The sequence below is a fragment of the Dromiciops gliroides genome, chromosome 2, assembly GCF_019393635.1.
Source record: "Dromiciops gliroides isolate mDroGli1 chromosome 2, mDroGli1.pri, whole genome shotgun sequence".
In the NCBI taxonomy this organism is placed as follows: domain Eukaryota; kingdom Metazoa; phylum Chordata; class Mammalia; order Microbiotheria; family Microbiotheriidae; genus Dromiciops; species Dromiciops gliroides.
The window spans coordinates 659,549,870-659,573,862 of record NC_057862.1 but is presented as its reverse complement, the minus strand read 5'-3'; the positions used below and the strand labels follow the sequence as shown (position 1 = coordinate 659,573,862).

The 23,993-nt window shown below is 43.3% G+C and overlaps 1 protein-coding gene across 1 annotated transcript in view; it reads right to left on the bottom strand.

The window, feature by feature from the left end:
* The window catches only part of LOC122739508 (WAP four-disulfide core domain protein 8-like), a 40,102-nt gene that overhangs the window by 7,265 nt on the left and 8,844 nt on the right, over positions 1–23,993 (bottom strand). The window contains exons 2-3 of the mRNA XM_043981232.1: positions 9,097–9,278; positions 4,137–4,237 (exon numbers count right to left, since the gene is read on the bottom strand). Of these exons, the coding sequence (XP_043837167.1) occupies positions 4,137–4,237; positions 9,097–9,278 (283 nt within the window). The remainder of the gene's footprint in view (positions 1–4,136; positions 4,238–9,096; positions 9,279–23,993) is intronic.

Genomic DNA, 23,993 nt, shown 5'->3' with positions numbered 1-23,993 from the left:
GGGAAAAAAAGCCCAGTTCTGGGAACTAGACAACCTGGGTTGGGGTCCCTGCTGGGCTCTTCACCAGCTACCTTGAGTAAGTCACTGGCTAGCTCTGGGCTACAATTTCCTCCTCTGTTAAAATGAGTTAGTTGAACTTAATGATATCCAAGTTCCATTCTTTCTTTTGTCATTTCTACCTTCACAATATCTATCAATGCATCTCCTCCTCTCCATTAAATAACAGAAAAGAGAATAGCTAGATAGTAGCTGAATAATAGCAAAAATGATAGCTAGCATTCACATGGAAAAGGGCTTTATGAATGTTAATTCACATATATATATATATATATATATATTTATTTATTTATTATGCTGCTAAAAGGCCCTCATCACTTCTCATTTGGATTATTGCAATAGCCTTCTAATTGGTCTCCCTGCCTCAAGCCTCTTCCTACTCCAATCCATCCTCCACTCAGCCGCCAAGGGGATTTTTCTAAAGCCTAGGTCTGACTATGCCATACTCTCCCCTACCCCCAGGAACTCCAGTGACTCCCTATTATCACTAGGATCAAGTAGAAAAACTTTTGTTTAAGGCTTATCATAAACTGCCCCCTCTCTACCTTTGTAGTCTTCTTATATTTTACTCCCCTCCATGAATTTTCTAATCTAACTACTATCCTACTTACAGTTGTTCAAACTGGATAATCCATCTCTTGTCTTCCTGACTTTTCCCTGGCTGCCCCCATACCCTGGAATGTTCTTCTATTTCCTTTCTGCCTCTGATTTCCCTGACTCCTTTCAAGAATTGTCTCAAATCCTACATTCTGCAGGGGAGCCTTTCACAGTCCTCCCCTCACCCTGTTAATGCCTTCTCTTTTCAAGCTAACTTCATATACTCTGACTATATCTTGTGTGTAACTGGATATTTCTATTTTGACTCCCCTATTAGAATGCAGATGTCCCAAGGTCAAGGATTGTGGGGTTTTATGTTGATTTTTTCCTTTCTTTGTAGCCTCAACCCATAGCACAGTACCTTACATATGGAAGACATTTAATGAATGCTTATTGACTGACTGGCATTTTGTTAATATTCTATGAGTTAGAGATGGGAGTCCTGGCTTTGGGAGACAAGTTCTTTCTCAAGTGCTGGGACTTCTGGCTCATGGGGCCATCCCAGTTGCTCAATATCCACCCACCTAGGCCAGAAAATTTAAATCACCTACAAACTTCACTCCTTATGTGTTCCTTTCTCCCCACCACCTCCCAGGTTCAAAAGGGGACTATTTTTACAGGGTGCAATTTCAGAAGCCTTAGGAAGGTCCTGATAATCATTCAAATCCTTTTCACCAACAGGATGACCTGAAATCCTGCCATTTTCACTTAGCTTCTAGCTGAAGACCTTCATCTTTGTGGAAAAGTAAACAGCTCTGAGACAGTTTCATCTTTATGCTGTTCTCAATTGTTGGTGCTTAAGTGTGAATAAAGACTCTGAGAGCAGGTGTTATGGGTTCTGATGGAAAGAAAAGAAAGATGGAGCAAGAGGTCCCTAGGACAGGACAGCATCCCCAGGAAGGAAAAGAGCATAGGTGGTGCAGTGGATAAAGCAGGAGGACCTGAGTTCAAATTCGGCCTCAGACACTTGACACTTACTAGCTGTGTGACCCTGGGCAAGTCACTTAACTCCAACTTCCTCACCAAGAAAAAGAAAGAAAGAGAATAAATGAGGGGTACATGGAAGAGTTTATACCTTGGAGGTGAGAATGGAAGATGGGAGCAGGAAATACTTGTATCTCACTCTTATATGAACTGGTTCAAAGAGGAAAGAGTAAACCTACACACAGTTGCAAAGAGAATTTCCTCTTACCCAGTAGGGAACCAGGAGGGAAAAGAGGCTCAAAGAAAGTGTGGGGGATAAGAAAGAGGGTACAGTAAGGGAGTCAGTGTTCAGAAACAAAACCGACTCTTGAGGAGGGGACAGGATAATAAAAGAGAAGGCTAAATATAAAATAACAGGATGGAGGGAAATACAAAGTTAGCACTCATATTTGTGAATGTGAATGAGATGAACTCATTCATAAAATGGAAGAGGATAAAAAAATGGATTAGAAACCAGAAGCCAAAAACATGTTGTTACATGAAACACACATGAAATAGAAAAGTACACAGAGTTAAAATAAGGAGTTGGAATAGAATCCATTATGCTTCATCTGAAGTAAAAATAAAGGCAGGGGTATCAACCATGATCTCAGACAAAGAAAAAATAAATCTAATTAAAAGATAATCAGGAGGACTACATTTTGCTTACAAAATACTGATAGCAACCAAATTTTTGAAGGAAAATTTAAATGAGTTACAGGAGGAAATAATCAGTAAGACTGTATTAATGGGGACCTCAATTTACCCCCTCATACCTAGATACATCTAACCATGAAATAATCAATAAAGAAATTAAGGAGATGAATAGAATTTTAGAAAAGTTAGATATGAGAGACCTCTAGAGAATATTGAAAGGGAAAAGAAAGAAGTATACCTATTTCTCAGTTGTGCATGACACAAAAAATTTATCAGGTATTAGGGCATAAAAACATTGTAAGAAAATTCAGAAGAGCAGAAATATTAAATGCATCTTTTCTGACCATAATGCAATAAAATTACATTTGATAAAGGGTCTTTGAACATTTTTATGTGAACACAATTACAAAATAGTCTCCACACAACTAAATGTAACTAAATAACTGGAGAAATATTAATTGCTCATGGCTGGGCCAAACCATTATAGTAAAATGACAATATTTCCTAAATTAATTTATTCGGTGTCATACCAATCAAACTAGCAGATAATTATTTTATAGGGCTAGGAAAAAAATAATAAAACTCTTCTGGAGGAACAAAGGTCAAGAATACCAAAGGAAACAATGGAAAAAATATGAAGGAAGCTGTACCCAATCTCAACCTATACTATTTAATTGTAACTATCAAAACAATTTCATACTATATAAGAAATCTAGTAGATGTTTAATGAAATGGATTAGGTATATAACATACAGAGACAAATGAGCACACTAATGATATTTGATAAATCCAAAGTTTCCAGCTTCTAGAACAAGAACTCACTATTTGACAAAATCTTCTAGGAAAACTCAAAAATAGTCTGGCAGAAACTAAGCTTAGATCAACACTTCACACCATATACCAAGATAAAATCAAAATGATTACATGATCTAGATATAAGGCTATCTTAAGTAAATTAATGAAGCATGGAAGAAATTACTTGTCTGATCTATGGTTAGGGGAAGAGTTTATGATGAAAGAAGAGATAGAGAGGTTCACAGAAAGTAAAATGGCTAATCTTTGTTATATAACTGAACTGCTGGTGAAATTGTGGACTAGTCCAATCATTATGAAGAGCAATTTGGAAGTATGCCCCCCAAATCCATAAAACTGTGAATACCTTTTGACTTAACAATATCAGTACTAAGTCTATACCCCAAAGAGATTAAATAAAAACAAAAATTTTATAGAACTCTGCCTCAGTTTCTTTGTTTATAAAATGAGGATAATAACAGGGTCTTCATAAAGATCATGGGAGATATGTGTAAAGCACTTAGCACAGTGCCTAGTACACAGTAGGTTCTACATAAATGCTTATTCCCTTCCCTAGTCATTCCCCTTCTAGAAGACTGGAACTCAACTGTCCTGTGGGTCTCTCTGGGTGCTAGGTCACCCTCTCTTGGCAATGGGAAGGTCTTGTGTCACTCTAGCTCTCCCTGGCTTGGGTAGTTTTTCATCTCAAATGTGCTTCACCATACCACCCTCCCCACAATTTTCTTTGGATGAAATTTTACCTAGTTGTGACTGATTCTAGGAATCAAACTCAAGCCTTCTGGTTTCTGGCTTGGGCAATAACAACCTCTCCCCTCAGATCTCATTTGGTCCTTTGTCACTTCTCATGTATATGGTATGTTACATTTCTTTCTGTTGGTGTTCCTTCATAGGCTGTAGGCCCTTGTTGCTATCTGACCTGTCCATGAGCAAGTCTTCTACCCATAATCTTCAACCACAGCCCAGTCCTGGACCCACACCCAGCATGACTTGTCCCTGGGAAATGCCCTCGGGGCAGTGCAGGGGATAAGCTTTGTCTTCCCTGTACCTACTTCTTGGTTTCCTAAAGGCCAAACTAGGTGTCAATTCCAAGGAGAGAGTAAGGATCATGAAGGTGATGATGACAGGCCTCCAAAGCCATGTGCTGCTGGAGCTGAGGATAAAATAGAAAGAACAGGGTTAGGAAGAGGCTCAAGCATTTCTGAGTCTGTGAAAATGTCCCAGTGGAGAGAATTCTACGTGCATGACTTATTCTGGGTAGTTGGTGACTGTTTGTTACTATGTGTCACAAGGGGGAAGACTGATATAATGAAAAGAGCACAAAAGTTAAAGTCAGAGATTTTGTGACACTGCAAACATCACTTAAACACTCTTGGTCTCTGCTTCTTCATCTGTAAGATGAGCTGTTCTTTAAGGTCTCTTCCATCTGTGATTTTCTCTGATCCTATGAAAAATAAGTCTGGGGCCCAGTGATCCTGGATGTTTAGTGAGAGAGGCACCAGGTGTTAATTGAAAGAGGAATGGGATCTAGGTGGGACTAGGAAGAGGAGGCACAAAGTCTGAGGCATCTGGCCATGGTGTATTTTTGTAAAGATAATAATTGGAAGATGTGATGAGCCCTCTCCATTACCCTCGGAATAAAATAGCAGTGATTCAGACTGGCATTCAAAACCCTCAATTGTATGGCCTTTATCTGCCTTTCCCACCTCATTTGCTATTAGTCTCCCAGATGAATCCAATGTTCCAGCCATTTTGCTGACTTTATCCTTTTGCCTCCCACTTCTATTAATTAGTGCAAGCTTTCTCCCTTGCCTTGAATGCACTCCCTCCTTATCTCTTCTACATGAGATGCTTCTCTTCCTTCCAGGCCCAAATTGGTGCCTCTTATTTGATCTTGTCCCAGGTATCTCATCTCACTTTTTTTTTTTTGACAGTATCCTATGCTCATGGGGAAGTCAGGATGGGACTGGGTTCCTGCTTTTCTTGTTATAGCAAACTTATTTATAAAATTATTTATCAATGTAAATAATTGATTGTTTTTGTGATTAATAGTTATCTGGAACACTGAAAGGTTAAGTTTAAATGATCATTGATTTATAGATGGAAGAGACATTGGAGGTCATCTAGTTCAGTCACTTCCCAAGGATCACAGCATCACTATATATCAGAGGAAAGATTTGAAACCGGGTCTTCCTAAGTCTAAGACCAGCTCTCTATCTATTCTCCATCCTGTCTTCTAACTTGCATCATGGTTATTTGTGTGCATTTTGTATACATATTTGTAGACATTATCTCATATTCTAATGGAGTACAACCTCCTTGGGGCAGGGACTGGGCAATTTTTTAAAACCTTTTTATCCCTTTAGAGCCTACCATGGAACATTGTATATTGTAGCCTAATGCAGTGCTTTACAAAAGGTGGCTAATAAAATATTTATTGTGCTGCACTGTGTAGCAGTCACTGTAAAATTTTAATTCAGACTAGCCCCCACTAATAATAACACCAATATCACATTCATCTTGTATTTAAGGTTTACAGATTGATTTTTCCAAGACAATACTGTGAAGTGTGGAAATAATAGCAACGGTGAAGATGATGATAGTAATTATTATGATTATAATAATTTTGATTGCACCATTGATTTCATCACTGTAGATTACTCCTGGTGAGGAATTTCCATTACCAATAAAAGCAAAAACTTCTCTGCAATATCGAGTCTTGGAGAGTTGCCTGTGAAATTATTATTATCCAGAGGATCTTCCGAGACAGAGCAAAGATGGCAGAGGAAGGGCAGTGAGCTCTCAAACTCATGACACAATCTCTCCAAAAAACATCAAAATAATGCCAAAGGACAATGCCTGGAGCAGCAAAACCCACAGAAGAATGTGTTGAAATCATCTTCTAACAAAGATCGGCTTGAAAGGTCAGAAGGAGGGAGCTGCTGTGCTGATACAGGAGTAGATCCCAACCCCACAGTCACCCTGACACAGATCCAGTCCCAGGAAGGCCTCATCAGAGGAGACCTCCAGAGCCTCTGAATCAGCTGAAGCACCAGTGTCATCTGGAACTAAGATCACAGTCTGGTGAGAGGGCTGAGACTTTGGAAGGGGGTAGACTACAGGGGTCTATGCTGGTGGTTTTTCACCCCTGCTGGGAACCAGGAGGTAGGCTTGAGTAGCAATGGCCCAGGTGGGGGAGGAGCACAGGCTCATCAGAGCTGTCAACTACAACACACAAAGCTGGTTGATTAGCAAATTGATCTGGGGTCATCTAAAGACCAGGGAACAGGCCAGGTGAGTGAAGAACCTGATCCTCCTTAAATCACCTGGGACTTCTGAAGCTTGGCATAGTGAAGCCTGGAAACAGTGCCCCACTTTAAGGAGCTAAAAGTCAAGTAAAAGAAAGGCAAGATGAGCAGACAGAGAAAGGTGAGGACCATAGAAAGTTTCTTCAATGACAAGGAAGATCGAGGTGCACCCTCAAACGCAAGATGTCAACATCAGGGCCCCTATATCTAAAGCTTCCAAGAAAAATATAAATTGGGCTCAGGCCATAGAGGTGCTCACAAAGGACTTTGAAGATAAACTTACAGAGGTAGAGGAAAAAATGGAAAGAGAAATGAGGGTGATGCAGGAAAGACATGAGAAAAAAGTCAACAGCTTGAAAAGTCAAATTGGCCAAATGGAAAAATGGAAAAGGAGGTACAAAAGCTCTCTGACAAAGATAATTGCCTAAGAATTAGGATTGAACAAATGGAAGCTAGTGACTTTATGAAAAACCAAGACACAATAAAGCAAATCCAAATGAATAAAAAAATAGAGGGCAATGTGAAATATCTTCTGGGAAAAACTGGTGACCTCAAAAATAGGTCCAGAAGAGATCATTTGAAAATTATTGGTCTACCTGAAAACTGTGATCAAGGAAAGAGCTTAGACATCATCTTCCAAGAAATTGTGAGGGAAAATTGCCCTGATATTATAGAAGCAGAAGTTAAAATAGAAATTGAAAGAACCCACCAATCACCTCCAGAAAGCGATTCCAAAAGGAAAATGCCTAGGGATATTATAGCCAAATTCCAGAGCTCTCAGGTCAAGGAGAAAATATTGCAAGCTGCCAAAAAAAAAAAATTCAAGTACTATGGAGCCCCAGTCAGGATAGCACAAGATCTAGCAGCTTCTACATTAAAGGACTGGAGGGCATGGAACATGATATTCTAGAGGGCAAAGGAATTGGGATTACAACCAAGGATCACCTGCTCAGCAAAACTGATCATAATCTTTCAGAGGAAAAATGGGACTTTAATGAAAAGGAGGACTTTCAGATATTTGTGATGAAAAGACCTGAACTGAATGGCAAATTTGACTTTCAAACACAAGACCCTAGAGAATCATAAAAAATTGGAATTGGGGGACATACCTGGGGTCATGCAGTGGGTGACTGTCTTATGTCTAAAGCTGGGTTTTGGGGGTTTTGGCGGGGATCCCCCTGGGTCCAGGGTGGGTGCTCTATCCACTGTGTCACCTAGCTGCCCCATGATAACAACTTTAGGGTTAAATTGAGGGTGAGGGGAATGCACTGGGGGAGGGGGAAGGGCAGAGGTGAAATCCTAAATGAAAGAAGCAGGAAAAGGTTTATGGAGCAGGGGAAGAGATGGGGGAGGAACAGGGCAGTAAATGAATTTTACACTCATCAGAAAAGTCTGAAAGACCTTAAATTCTTCAGAGTTGCCTCGAGGGATTAACACACACACACACACACACACACACACAGACACACACACCCCTGGGTGGAGTAATCTATTTAAGATGGGAAGTAAATGAGCCAAACACTCATCAGAATTGGCTCAAAGACCTCAATATCATCAGAATTGGCTCAAGGAGAGAATAACATACACACTCAATTGGGTGGAGTAATCTCTCTAACACTGCAGGAAAATAGGAGGGGAAGGGGATAAAGAGTGAGGGGCAGAGCCACTAGGTGGCGCAGTGGATAAAGTACTGGCCTTGGATTCAGTAGGACCTGAGTTCAAATCCAGCCTCAGACACGTGACACTTCCTAGCTGTGTGACCCTGGGCAAGTCACTTCACCCTCATTGCCCAGCCTGCCCCCCCCCAAAAAAAAAAGAGAGAGAGGGGCAAAAGAAGGGAGGGAAGATTGGGGGAGGGGACAGACAGAAGCAGATATCTTTTGAAGAGGGATAGGATGAAAGAAGATGGATAATAGAATAAATAGCATGGGGAAGGGAATAGGATGGAAGGGAAACAGTTAACAATAGAAATCATGAAATTATTATTATCCATATTTTATAGATAAGGAATCTAGTGTTCAACAAAGGTAAGTGCTTTGCAGATTCACCCAGTGAGTAAATGCCCTAGCTGGAATTTTAACTTGGGTTGGTCTAAAATTCTTTGTTCTAGAAACTTTTCTCATTTTATGTGCCACCTAGATCCTCTGGGGATAAAAAGACAAAGGTGAAAAATTCTCTGCCTTCATGGAGCTTACGGTCAAGCCAATGATTTTAATGTAGAAACATAGGTAGATATACAAAATAGGTACAAGGTCAATTTGGAGGGCTGGCCCTAACATCTGGGGGTTCAGGAAAGGTTATACACAGAAGGTGGTAATTGAGCTGGATCTTCCAGGAAAACTAGGGATTCTAAGAAGATGAGAAAAACCTTGAAGTCACTGGGGCTCAACATCTTGGGGGATCATCCAGAAAAAGACTAGAAGGAACCTTAAATGTGTGGTCAAAGAACCTGCTGGCTCCATGACCTAAACCACCTTGGGTAGGTGACTTGATTTCTGTGGCTAATTGTTCTCTCCTCTAAAATGGGGTTGTACTGAATGAAATCCAGGGTCTTCTGAAGCATCAGTTCCTAAGGTCCTATGGGGAGTCAGAGCTGGCTGGGCCTTGAGCTGGCAAATGAATCTTCCTCAGTGGGTTGCTTTCCCCCAGAGCCCTGCCCCCACCTCCTTCACTCAACAGGCTGAACTAAGATCCATGGCCAGACCTCAAGGCAACTTTGTCAGGGCTGCTTGGCAGATCACAGATACTTGCCAGGAACAGGCTGACCTTGAGGGTCTGCCCACGGGATTCTTGGGAGGTGAGGGCCTGCAGTGCCAAGATGGCAAAGAGATCATAGATGATTGAGGGCGGAAAGGGATCTTGGAGACCTTGCAGGCCTACTCTAAACTGAGAAGAAGGGGGGAAATTTTGACTAAAGTTACTGAGCTGGTATCTTTCCTGATTAACCTTGTCAATTAAGGGAAGGGAATACACTTCAATGATGTGCCAGACACTGTGCTAAATGCTTCACAAATATTCTATCATGTTATGTTCACAACAACTCTAAGAGGTAGGGGATGTTATATTCTCCATTTTATAATTGGAGAAACTGAGGAAGATAAAGGTTAAATGACTTGTCCAGGGTTATGGGGCTAGTAAATAAATGTCTGAGGCCAGATTTAAACTCCGATCTTTCTGACTCCAGACCCAGTGCTCTACCCCCTGCACCACTTATTTCCTTTAGTATAGGAGTTATTAACCTTTTTGTGCCCTTTGGTAGGCTGGTGAAGCCTATAGAAGCTGAAAAATGTCTCAGAATAATGATTTTAGATGTATAAAATAATATATAGGACAGTACAGAGGCAAGCAATTATAATGAAGTTGTTATCAAAATTAAAAAACCCTCAAGTTCACAAACTCCAGGGTTAGAACCCCTGCTTTAATGTAAAGACCCCTGGAGTCTGGCCTAGTCTGGAGAGGTTAAGTGAGTTGTCCAAAGTTATAGAGAGGGCAAGAACCAAGATTTGAACTCAGTTTCTCTGACTCCAAACTCAGGGCTCTTTTCATGACACTATGCTGCCCCAGATGCTTCTGGGTACTTTTACTTTTCTTAAAGTATTGGAAAGCCCACCTCCAGAAGGCCCCTCCCCAAAATGGTAGGGTCAACAAAACTTTTCCTAGGAGGAAGTGATTCCACAAAGGACAACTCTTGTTTGTGATATGTCATCCTTGATTCCCCTAGCATTTCTCCTGGTGCCACCTGACTTGGTCCCTCCTGATTCACTCCATCATTATTTATGGGTTGTGACTTTTGCCTCCAAATCGTTACTCATTCTGATGTCCATTCAGACCCATCCAGACTCTTCTGTGAGTGACCTGCTCTGTCTAAGACTGTTTCTACCTCTTCAGGGTTAGCATTTTCAAAAGGGAGTCTTGGGTTAATGCACAGCCCAAAGGCAGAATATCTAATGGTAAACCTCTAGGCCCAGCAGGAAGATAGTAAGGAGCTCTCCAAATCAAGGGTAGACTAGGATGGAGAAGGTTACACGCCATTGACAATTTCATACTCTGCCATTGGATGAGGCAGGCATGCCTCAGAGGTCTGAGGCATCTTCTGCAGTTGACGTAGAAACCTCATCCTAGATTTTCTTCCCTCTGTTGGCTCAGATTGCCAGTGTGGTCCTACTCACACTACCTAAACTTGGCTAGGCCTTCTTGGCATCCCCAAAAGAAGACCTACTACATTTCTCTTTCTTAGGACACAGAATATTAGAATTGGTTCTGTTACTGCCCTTGTCCCATAGAGTATGCAGTGTTCAAGCTGAATGGAATCATAAAATATAGAATGTCATATAATCCAACTCCCTCAGTTTATACATGGGGAAACTGAGGCCTGGAAAGACTAAGTGTTTTGTCCAAAGTCACATAGAAGTAAGATTTGAACCCATGCCTTTTGACTCCAAAGTTAGTTGATGCAGTAGATAAAGCACCAGGTCTGGAGGAAAAGCTGAGGTCAAATACAGTCTCAGATTATGTGACCTTGGGCAAGTCACTTTACTTGTCTGCCTTAATTTCATCAATTGCTAAATGGGGATAATATATAAGGGCCAAATAACATAATTTTTGTAAAGCACTTGGTACAGTGCCTGGCACATAGTAGGTACTTAATAAATGCTTTAAAAAAAGAACCCCTGGCATAGAACTCCTGGACAGAGGCCCAATTGGCAATAGGAAGATCTATCACCATCACCCTGCTTGTGAGGCTGTGAGCAAGTCAACCTCTCTAGTTCCCAGTTTCTACCTTTAAGGTCTCTTCCAGCTGTAAATCTATGGTTTCTGGGATTCTCAAGACTATTAGCTATAGACAGGTTGCCAATCTGCACTAGCAGAAGGAATCTCTGCACTGGGAATTGCCAGTGAAATCATAGATCTCGACCTATCACCTATCACCTTCACACAAAAAATTCTGTATTTTCATTGGCTGGTGTGTATGCTCCTTTCATCAATACTGGTTGTATTTTTTCTATATCTTGGTATTAATCAATCAATAAACATTTATTAAGGGGGCAGCCAGGTGGCATAGTGGATAAAGCACCAGCCCTGGATTCAGGAGGGCCTGAGTTCAAATCCAGCCTCAGACACTTGACACTTACTAGCTGTGTGACCCTAGGCAAGTCACTTAGCCCTCATTGCCCCGCAAAAAACAAAAACCCAAACCAAACCAAACCAAAACAAATAAACATTTACTATGTGCTAGGAATGGGGCTATACATATAAGTAAAGCCATCCCCATGCCCCAAAATGAATAGCTTGTGGAATAGCTCAATGCTTGCCATTTGGCAAGGGGTCTTCCTCTTACCCAGGCTCATCCCTCGGAGAATCTCTGAGCCCATCCTAGGATACCTTTTCAACCCAAGTCCCACTATGCAGCCTTCAAGAAACCAGTGTCCTATCTATACCATGATAAAGCATCAGAAGAGGTCTTTAGAAGAAGAATAACATTTATATAGTACTCTACTACCTAATGACAAAGTTGTATTGCTTTATTATTCTAGGTTCTGGTATCACTTAGACCTCTGACATTCTATTACTCTGAGGTCCTTCCCAGTTCTCAACATTCGAACTTCTCTAGTCTAAGGTCCCTTGCAATGGTATTATTTTATGATTGTTTAATTGGTTCTATTCCCTACCTCTTTGCTCGATTTCCCCAGATGCTAGCAGTCATTGTATGAAGTAGCCAGAAGAACATCATATATGAGTGTCAGGCCTGCCTGCAGGTGATCTGGAAAGTTGAAGTACAAGTCCCTGGGAGCTGAGTCTTGGGCTCTTCAGAACAAAGGGACTGGCTTCCAGGTGACTTTATCAACTTCCCATCCCCCGAGCTGAACACTTTGCTTCTACAGCAGCAAACTGCCCCAGAAGCATGTTTCAATCTGATCTGTTTCATCAACCTGTGCCAACCCTTCTGCCTGAGTCACTGGACAGGGCAACAGCGAAGGGGCCAGGTTATGTTCATGGAAGGGGTGAAAGTCCCTCTTTGAGATTAAAAATACCCAGAGAATGGCCAATTTAACTGCTATGACTTTAATAACAAAAGCCCATAGAATTTTCCACACATTTGGAAAATAGTAACACTTTAGTGTGAATTGGTTTAATCAAAACTCATTGAATACAGCCTTTCTAGAATTGGTTTTCATTTTTGCACAGAAAAAATGGTTAGTTAAGTCACTTCAGTGCTGGGTTAATTTAATAAGAAGTTTTTTAAAAAAAGCAAATAGCAAAATGTACTTGGCTCAACCACACATGGGGAAACCCTTGAAGAGGTTGAGTAGTATGAGGGACACTTGGTGTTTTAACAATAATTGAGTCATTTGTCCTCTTTTCTCCTCAGTTGCCTTAACTGTAAAAACAAGGGGTCTCACTAAAGGCCCTCTTTAATCTTCCAGTAAAGCATGTTGGATGTATTATTCTCTTTTGGGGGCCACTTAGAAAAGAAGGATAAGAGTGCTACTTTGGAGGAGTGTTATATGGTTCAGATGAGGTATTTTGGGTCAACTCTATGGTAGGCTAGGGAGATGAAGGTGGGAGAACACTTTTTTTGGGGGCAATATGGGTTAAGTGACTTGCCCAAGGTCACACAGCTAGTAAGTGTCAAGTATCTGAGGCTGGATTTGAATTCAGGTCTTCCTGAATCCAAGGCCAGTGCTTTATTCACTGTACCACCTAGCTGCCCCTGAGAACACTTTTTTTAAAAGGGAAGAATCATGGATTGGGGCAGAAGAGGGAAGAATAATAACAGTTCATCTTTCTCTTGCATTTTAAGAAACTGTTTTCTTTTTTAAAATAGTATTTTATTTTTTGTCAATTGCATGTAAAGATAGTTTTCAATATTAATTTTTTTTCCTGCGGGGCAATGGGGGTTAAGTGACTTGCCCAGGGTCACACAGCTAGTAAGTGTCAAGTGTCTGAGGTCGGATTTGAACTCAGGTACTCCTGAATCCAGGGCTGGTGCTTTATCCACTGCGCCACCTAGCTGCCCCCAATATTCATTTTTGTAAGATTTTGAGTTCCAAATCTTTCTTTCTTCCTTCTCCCCACCTCCTAAAGACAGCAAGCCATCTGATATAGATTATACGGTACAGTCATGTTAAACATATTTCCACAATCGTCATGTGGTGAGGGAAGAATCAGAACAGAAGGGAAAAACCACCAGAAAGAAGGAAAAAAGACCCCAAAGAGAAAACAGCATGGTTCATATGCATTCAGACAGCATAGTTCTTTTTTGGATGTGGAGAGCATTTTCTATCATGAGTCTTTTGGAATTGTCTTGAATCATTGTATTGTTGAGATGAGCTAAGTCTAGCACAGTTGATCATCACACAATGTTGCTATTACTGTGTACAATGTAAGAACCTGTTTTCTACAGCAACTCTGAAATAAGGAGGAGGATTGTTACCATTCTCCCCAATTCTCTTTTTCCCAGAAGAGAAAATGAGATCAGAGAGGGATTTGTCCAAAGTCACACAGCTGGCCAGTGTCATAGCCAGGATGAGGACATTCAAGATGGAGGAAGAAATCTTTGGTGAGGATGATCTGCCACTTAGCCAAGATCCAGACTCTAAGTTATGGGGTTGGGTCATTTCTCTTTGGCAGGGTCCTCTGGGGTTGTACTCCTGCAGAGTTTCTGGAAGTCCTCCTTGGGGGTAAAGTTATTAGTGTTGCCTTTGCAACCACTATAGAAAAGGGGCTGGTAAGTGTAGTTGGCTGCCAAGTACTATCCAGGGGCGAAGGTCATGCAGAAACCCAGGTCCAAAGGGAGCAGGCATGGATCTGAAGAGAGCAGGGCTTAGGAGTCAGCAGGAAGAGATGAGCCAGGATCACAAGGGGTTAGGGCTACCATGGTGACTGTGAGGGGGAGACCCTGGGTAAGTAACTTGGAGTTGGGGAAGGGCAGGATGGGGGAAAGACACTCCAAGCGGGAGAGGGATGAGATATACTGAGGATCAGAGAGGAGAGGGAGAGTCCAGGAATCTTGGAAGGGAAGATCCCAAGGATGAGAAAGACAGAGAGGAGAAGCTTCTGTTCAGGGGAGAAAGAAAAGGACCCACAGATGGGGGGAAAGAGAGGAGGAGGAGATAAAGGGAGAGAAGGCAGGGTCTGTAAGACAGCATTTAACTTCCCCATCCCATTCTGTCATATCACATAGCTCCTGAGTTGGGGGTGAGGAGGCAAATCACTTGACTCTGTATCTGTGGGTCCACAGGGCAGATTCCCTAGGCTAGAGAGAAGAGAGATCTATGCCCCCTCTTGCCAACAACCAGGATCCTTTAAAATATCCTAAGAATGAGCCAACAATAAAAAGTGGGTTCAAGAAACAGGTCCTCCTGACTTCAGGTCAGGTACACTATTCATTGCACCTGCTCTAGGATACTCATATCTCTGTTCCCTATGGTTTTTGATGCCCAAGGTCCACACTTTGCTCAGATTTATGTCAGCTACTCCCAAATGTCAATCTGTTTGAGAACAGTTACTGGGGGAGGGAATAGAGCTTTGGATTTGGATGGAGCCTATAGCCCTAGAGGATGAAGGTACATGAGTGTAGGAAGAAGGTGGGAGGGAACTACTGGAGGACAAAGAGAATTAGGCTTCAAGATTCTTGGTCTGTTACTAACTTCATCTTTCTGGACTTCCTCTTCTATAAAATGAGGGGATTGGACTCCAACCTTCCCTTCCATCTCTGAACTTCTCTGTCCCCAAGTCCTTCTAATATAGTATAGTGTGAGTCTTTGCAAAAGGTCTGGCCATATAACTCTCCTCCAACCCCATAGGATCTCCCCTTCACTTGCCAAGTCACCCCATTCCCTAGCTGGTGTGTTGAGATCTTGATCAGGAAGAGCAAGATACGTCTTTCCATTGCTTCCAATGCTCTCCATTTTCCTTCCCAACAACCCTCAAGATTTGTTTCAGAGCATGACAGAGGTTAGAGAAAAGATCAGGAGTCCTAGGAGTCTTCTGCCAGTTGTCTTAGAATTGCTGAGTCTCTCAGGACTTTGGGCACTTCTAGTTTCCAAAGGGAAGATGAAGGGAGTCAACCTTACTTCAAGTTACTGAAGGAAAAGATTCCGGGGAGCCATGAGACTCTCTCTTGGTTGAGCTGAGTTATCTTGTTCCCAATGGGAGATTCCTTCACTCTGTATTGTATGGCATTTGTTCATCTACATCTCTGATTTCTATTTTGCTACCCATTTGGAGAAATGGACTTTCTTGGTTAAGTGCTATGTGCATTCGTCATGGAACTGGTATTTGCAAGGAATGGGGTAAAGTCTTGGATATAAAGTTTGGGATCCTGCTTCCCCCCAATAATGAACATCAGGAGTTAGATTGAACCTGATTATATCTCCTAGCTTAATAACGTTTAAGGGAGTTGGTAGATATGATTCGAGCCCGGTAATCCCTCTCTATGAGGAAAACAGAGTAGTGCCTTCCAGTTTCCTCCTGGCAGGGAATAAAGTCTCCTCTGGAGAAGGGTGGGAGGAGAAGAGGTTAGAAGTGTTGATCCTGCCTCTGTTTGCACCCCACATTGACATCCCCAGGCTACATGTGGCAGGGTAGCCTCACTATATAAGTATATATAAGACTTATACTAAAGAAAAACAAGGTAATCTTGGAGGGGAGGGCAGTAATGGCCTCATGGGTTCCCTGCTGAAGGTGCCCCTTGACCTGACTCTTGGGGAAGGCATGGATTTCAAATGTTTGAGAAGACCAGGGACAGAAGTCTAGGTATGGGATACAATCAGGGGAAAGGCATTTTGCCTGATTGTGTGTGAAGAACATTAAACAGGATGGTTTGCCTGGGAATAGATGTCAGTGTCTACTCAGACTCCCTGCCCCGGACATCCATCTCTCCCTCCACCGTGGCCTCTGCCCCAAATCTCTACAGGCAGAGATACTGACCATCAGTGTCTGCTAGGCAGCAAAGCCCAGGTGGAGGCCAGCAGTATTGGCAATGACCTTTATGCATTTATCTAGATGCTTCCACTTTCCCTCTCTCCACTCCTTCCAGCCCCATGCTGAAGATGGTGTCATATAGTCAGTCAATAAGCATTTATTTGTCCACCAATAAACATTTGCCAGGTGCCCGCTATGTGCCAGGTGCTATGCCATGATTAAGTCATGGTCCTGCTAGCAATTTGCAGTGACCATGAGAAATTTAACTTCACCCCTCTCTCCTCCTCAGTTTCTTTATCTATAAATTAGGGATAACCTGTACCCTATCTTCCTCACAGGGCTATTGTAAGAATCAAGTTGGAAAATGGCTAGGAAAGTGCTTTTATTAAGTCCTTTTGTGGTAATAAAGTACAGGGAATCCATTGGATGCTCAGTGCCAGAGGAAAATGGCTAAATAAATTGTGCTATGTAAATGTAATGCCATATTGCTGTGAGTCAGAAAGATCTGAGTTCAAATGCAACCACAGACACTATATGTTTGACTTTGGGCAAGTCACTTCACCTCTGTTTGCCTCTATTTGCAACTACCTTTCAGGGTTTTGTGAGGATCAAATGAGTTAATATTTGTAAAGTGCCTTGAACTGTGCCCTGCCCTCCCCCTTCCCCAATCTTTATAGTGTCCCTGAATATCTCTGCTGGCAGACCCACCAGGCCTGCCCTCCAGATAGTGCCCATTATCCTGCTCTGTTCCTGCTCTCATCAACCTCAAAGCCCCAGCCTGCCTCACTCTGGTTACCTTGGCCATAATTGGCTCATCACCTGGACAAAATAGGTACTCAAAATGGTAGAAGAAATATAAAGGAAGAGAAGGAAAAGATGGAGCATAAGGAAGAGAAGGAGAAAGGGGGAGGAGAAGATGAGGTTAAAAAGGAGAAAAGGAGAAAGAAGAGATATGGAGGAAAAAGAAGAAGAGAAAAGGAGGAGGAAAAGAAGAATGAGGAAAAGGAGGAGGATAAGGGAAGATTCAGGAGGAGGAAAAGGGGAAAGGAAGAAGAGAAGGAAGAGGAAAGAGGAGGAGAAAAGGAGAAGGAAGAGGAGAGAAGGGAAGGAGGAGGAGAAAAGGAAGGAGAAGGAGATTGAGGAAGAAGAGGAAAAGGAGGAGGAGAAAGAGAAGAAGGGAAGGAGGAGGAGCAGGAGAAGAAGGAAGAGGAGAGAAGGGAAGGAGGAGGAGATGAAGGAGAAGGAGGAGGAGGAGGGTAGGAGACAGAGGAAAGAGAGGGAGAAGGAAGATGAATAGAGAGAAGAAGCAACAAAAGGAGGAGAGAGAGAGAAGAGAGAGTCTCCTTAGTGGCCAAATCTCCATGGAAAGAGGGGAAGAGAAGAGGAGGAGGAAAAGAAAGGAGAGGGGAAGGGGAAGAAAGGATGGAGAAGAATGTGGTGGATGGGACAGGCTGATGACAATTGATAATGATGACGTCATAGTAATGACTAATTCATAGGCTTGGGTTGGTAAGAGAATGTCTCCCATGAAGTGGGGTGGTTCTCTTTGGGGATGATTATGCCACCAATGCATTTAAGCCATCACCAGGTGGACAGTGAAGTCTGGGCATTCATGCTGCATTAGATCTGAAAGACTTCAGAACAAAGAACACTAGACCAGAGGCATTTCAAAACTCACCAATGCCAATGTCTCATTTTTTTTTTTGGCAGGGCAATGAGGATTAAGTGACTTGCCCAGGGTCACACAGCTAGTAAGTGTCAAGTGTCTGAAGCCGGATTTGAACTCAGGTCCTCCTGAATCCAGGGCTGGTGCTTTATCCACTGCGCCACCTAACTACCCCCACCAATGTCTCATTTTAAAGAGGATGACACTGAGGTCCTGGGCAGATTAGGTGATAAGGAGGACTCTGTGAGGAGCAGATCTCCTCTCCCTTGGCTCCTGTATCATGACTGTTCACATTATAGCACACTGAATTGACCTGGGGCTAGGAAGGGCTCACACAAGTCATTACTAACATTTTGGCCCCCACCCAGGCCCCTACTTCTCAGATGGTTCTGATGTCCAGCATTTATTGGAGGAGGGCCCTTTGGAAGACGTGGCAGAGGTTGGGAGGCTGAGCCCAGGCAACAGGGGCACCTCCAGCCTATAGCTCCCGCCCCCGAGGTACAGGTGACAAAAACCAGCCGCTCCTGGTCTCCTAACTCTTGCCTTCCAGCCTCAGCATGGGACCCAGCAGCCTCTTTTCAGGCTTCCTGATCCTCAGCTTCACCCTAAAGGGAGCCTCTGAACTACTTTCTAAGCCATCAAAAGGTAGGTAGGCCTAAGGAGCATACAGGTGCCCCGGAGACAGGAACCAACTTCCTTCTGTTTCCTAGTGTCTCTTCTTTCCATTCTCCTGGAATCCCAGAAAGCTTCCAGTTTGCCTGGACTAAATTCTTCATGTGGCCAAAAACTAGGTGCTTAATGAGCCTGGGACTGGGGTGGGTGGAGGGAGGGAAGGAGAATGTAAAGAGGGGGAAGCTTTGGATGGACAAGGACATCACAGAGGTGGGTTTTCCCAAAGGAGGTCCATGATTATCCCTTTCTGGCCAGGTTACAGTATCACTGAATCCCAGGGTTGGATGGGACCTTGGAAGACAGCTCCCCTGTCTCCAAGCCCCTGGGCAGAGCAGGAATCCTGGTCTCAAGAAAAGTGGACATCTTGCCTCTATTGAAAGACCTCTGGTAACCTGCAGGAGACTTCTAAAGCAGGCCCAATCCAGGTTGGGATAGCTGCTAATTAAGTAATTTTTCCTCACGCCAAGCTTAAATATGCCTCCAAAACTCCTAGTTCTGGCATCTGGGGTGAATACTAAGTCTCTCTCTCTCTCTCTCTCTCTCTCTCTCTCTCTCTCTCTCTCTCTCTCTCTCTCTCTCTCCCTCCCTCCCTCTTCTCTCTCCTCTCCTCTCCTCTCCTCTCTTCTCTATCTCTCTCTCCTCTCATGTCCTCTTTCTCTGTCCCTCTCTGTCGCTGTCTCTCTCTCTCTGTCTCTCTGTCTCTCTGTCTCTCTCTCTCTCTCTCTCTCACACACACACACACACACACACACACACACACACACACGATCTCTCTTCATACACTTGGCCATAGCTATCATGCCTTCTTTTAGTTCCTGTTTTTCCAGGTTAAATATTCCCAGTTTATTCAATGACCCTGGAATGACACAGTCTCCAGGCTCTCCTCCATCTTGGATGGCCTCATTCTTCAATGGCTTTCCTGAAATAGCACACAATTTGGGGCAGCTAGGAGGTGCAGTGGATAAAACACTGGCCATGGAGCTAAGGAGACCTGAATTCAAATCTCACCTCAAACACTTACTAGCTATGTGACCCTGGGCAAGTCACTTAACCCCAATTGACTTAAACATACAGGACTATCATCCTGATATATATCTTGCCACTGGACCCAGATGGCTCTGGAGGAGAGAGTGAAGCTGGTGACCTAGCACAGCCCTCCCTCACTTAAATCCAATTCACTTCAAGTCATGACATCACCTCCCGAGATCACAGTCCTCTTCCAGAATGAAGGACAAACAACAATAACTCAATTTGGGGATCTCAAGTTGGAGAGAGGGGACAGAGATCCTCTAGGATTCTGAATGAGGACAGATACTCTTCTGAAGTTTCATAGACTGATCATGTTAGAGATAGAAGGGGTCTCAGAGAAGGCCACCTGTCCCTTATTTTATTGATGAAGAAACTCTGAGGTGGAATGGGTAGAGGACTAGACTTGGAATCAAGAAGACCTAGGTTCAGAGCTGGATCCAGTCAATAAACATATCAAAAACAATGGAATACTATTGTGCTGTAAGAAATGATGAGCAGGAAGAGTTCAGAGAAACCTGGAGCGTCTTACGTGAGCTGATGATGAGTGAGATGAGCAGAACCAGAAGAACATTGTACACAGTATCATCAACATTGAGTGTTGACCTACTGTGATGGACTATATTCTTCTCACCAATGCAATGGTACAGAAGAGTTCCAGGGAACTCATGATAGAAGAGGATCTCCAAATCCAAGAAAAAAAAAAAGAAAGAAAGAACTGTGGAGTATAGATACTGATTGAACCATATTATTTCTTTTGTTTTGGGTGCTGTTGGTTTTTTTTTTCTTTCTATTTTGAGGTTTTGCATCACTGCTCTGATTCTTTCTCTTGTAACAGGATTAATGCAGAAATAGGATTAATGTTATTATGTGTATATATATATGTGTGTGTGTGTATATATATATATATGTATATGTATAGAGATATATAGATATAACCTATATCAGATTACCTGCTGTCTAGGGGAAGGGGGAGGGAGGGGTGGGAGGGAGAAAAATCTGAAATTGTAAAGCATGTATAAACAAAAGTTGAGAACTAAAAAAAATAAATAAATAAAATAAAATAACTGTAGACAATAAAAAAAAAATAAAAAAAATAAACATATCAAAAACCTATTATGTGGGGGCGGCTAGGTGGCGCAGTGGATAAAGCACCGGCCCTGGATTCAGGAGTACCTGAGTTCAAATCCGGCCTCAGACACTTGACACTTACTAGCTGTGTGACCCTGGGCAAGTCACTTAACCCCCATTGCCCCGCAAAAAAACAAACAAAAAAAAAACACAACAAAAAAAAAACCTATTATGTGCTGCCTACTAAGCTCTGGGAATACAAAAAGGGGAAAAAGACAGTTCCTCCTCAAGGAGCTCACAATCTTATTAACTTCCGAGCTGTGTGACCATGGTTGTCATGTAACCTTTCAGCCTCAGTTTCCTCATTTGTGAAATTAGAGAGTTGGGCTCTTTGGCCTCTACAATCCCATTCGGCTCCAAATCTATGATCCAATGATTGTCTCTGTAGGCCATTAAGAAAAAAAGTTACTTGTCCATTGTCCTACAGAAAGCAGCCAATGCTATAACTCAGGCTTGGGACTTCCAGGACTTTTTCCATGACAAGGGCCGGCACCATCATGCCCCATTCGGCCCTGTATCCATTTGGATACCCACCCTCTACCTCTGGGTACTGTTCTCTGCCAGCCAGGTAACTTGGAAAATCTTTGAGGAGTACATTCCTACTGAGGTGGCAACAATGAAAATGGGCATTCACTCCAGAACATTGGTCTGCCAATGTTGTTGTTCAGTCATTTCATTCATGTCCAACTCTTCATGACTCCATTTGGGGTTTTCTTGGCAAAAATTCTTAAGTGGTCTGCCATTTCCATCTTCAGATTATTCTACAGATGTGGAAATTGGGACAAACAGGGTGAAGTGACTTGCCCAGGGTCACAGAGCCGGGAAGTATCTGAGGCCAGATTTGAATTCAGGTCTTCCTGATTCCAGGCCTGGCACTCTATCCATTGCAGCACCTAGCTGCTCCCCAGTCATCCCATATCCAGGTTCTAATAGGTAGGGACAGGGGAGCCACAGACCTGGAATGTTCAGAAGTTGGTTTCTTTCAGGGGAGTCAGGGAGGAACAGAGCCTGGGCAAAGTGGACTCGAAAGAGATGGAGGCCCTTGGGGCTGGGCAGAAAGATTTAGAATGACTCCCCTTTTTTTTTTTAGTGAGGCAATTGGGGATAAGTGACTTGCCCAGGGTCACACAGCTCGTAAGTGTTAAGTGTCTGAATCCAGATTTGAACTCAGGTACTCCTGACTCCAGGGCCGGTGCTCTATCCACTGTGCCACCTAGCTGCCCCTTAGAATGACTCCCCTTTGACTTCCAGAGCCATCTCTCGAAAGCCCCAGAGTCTGGAGGGATGGCATCTGAACCCCAATACTTTTCAGGTGAAGGAAAACCAGGAAGGTGCCCCATGGACCACATTAGATGCCGGCATACACTGCCTGGAGACTGTACTACAGATCATCAGTGCTTTGGGGTGATGAAATGCTGTTTTGTTAGTTGCCGGTTGAGATGCCTGAATCCTGGAGAAGGTAGGATTCCTCCTCCCTGTACAAAGTCCAGACTGAGACAACATTGATAAAGAGCTTTGGAATACCAGCTATCATTATCATTGTTAGGTCCCAGCTTCCCCTACCCTCTTTTCCTATCCTTGAGCCCTTCTCTTTCTTACCCAAATCTCGGACTTCTCTCCTTCCTTTTTTCCTGGGGTTGGGGTCTTAGGCCAATCCATTGGCAGGGGTGGGGAAGGAAGCCCAGTCCTATGCCAAGATAAGATTTAAAAGCCCCTGGCCATACCAAATGGGGCTTTGAGGGCACCACAATGTGGAGTCCTGAGATGCAAAGATGGACTAAATAGGAGATGAAATCCAGCTGGTGGGGAGAAGGAAGTGCATCCCACCTGGAGAGGCTTAACTATACTTCATCTAATGAAGCTGAAGGCTGAAGGCTGAAGGCCTCTGGGTGAATCTGAGAGATCAGGGAGAAGGTGATAGAACAAGCCGGTAGGAAAGTTGGGCCATTGGTGGAGATAGATGGGTGGAAGGAGGACATTGTATCTAAAAGGAGAAGATGGGGAAAGGGGGTGACTAGAGGCTTAGGGGCTTTGAGGATGTGGGAGGGAAATGAGACTTGATTTAGGGTATCAGAGAAGGAGTGAAGGTGAGCTTTGGGGAGTGTGAGCAAGCGAGAGCATGAACGGAGGGGTCCTGATCTGGGAGACTGGAGAAAAGGTGAGGGCTTGGATTCCAGGAAGGGGTGAGAGAGGAACAGATCCCAGAGGGCTGGCTTGGGGACATTAGGGGGAGTAGCTGGAGTAGCACATGGCCGGTTTTCAGAAGCACGTCCAAAGAGCTAGAATCCCATTTGTCTGTGTCTTACTCAGCCCAACTGACAAGACTCAGGCTCTGTGAGGAGATGCCCCCACTCCCGTACTGCAAGTTGGCCTGTTATGAAGACAAAGATTGCCATAATCAGAAAGGATGCTGTAATTCCTACTGCGGTGATATCTGCTTCCTCCCTCAGGAACCCCAGACCACTGTTGGCCTGTGAGTTAGACCTGGTACATAGTAGGCGCTTAATAAATGCTTATCGACTGACTGACTGATGACTACTCTAGTTTCTATTTCCTGCTGATTGGGTGATCTGGAGAGTGTGAAAAGAGACGAAAGAAGCCCAGGTCATGGGGCTGGCTGCAAATGTGCCCTCACACCAGGAAGGATGCCTCTGCTTCTTTTACTCCTTTTGTGTACGGGTTGAACTAGATGGACCCCTCCCACTGCTCAGACTGATGCTGTGACTTGGGCGTCACGTCTGCCATTTCCTGGTCTCATCAGCTTGACTCATTCTTGTCCTGTCCATCATCCCCACTCCCATTCCCCGAGTCCTTCAAAGCAGGCATTGTCCTCTTCTCACCACCCAAACTTCATTCCTCTACTCAACCAAAGTTGTAGGAAACCACCACTGGTTTAGCTTCCTAGACACTAGGGGAAATGCTAAGGTCCCTAGGCCTCATCTCTACACCACCCCCTGCCCAAGGGTCCATCTTATTTCCCCTGTCTTCTTCTCCTTCTTCTAGGACCCAGGATTGAAAGTTGGAAAGAACCTTAGCGGTCACCTAATTACCTTATCTTACAAATCTAGAAGGGGAGGCCCCTAGAGATGAAATGGCTTAGAATAAGAGCATCATGGATTATAGAACTAGAAAAAGGTAGATGTTATCCAAAGGAGAGACAGGAGATGACGTATGATAAG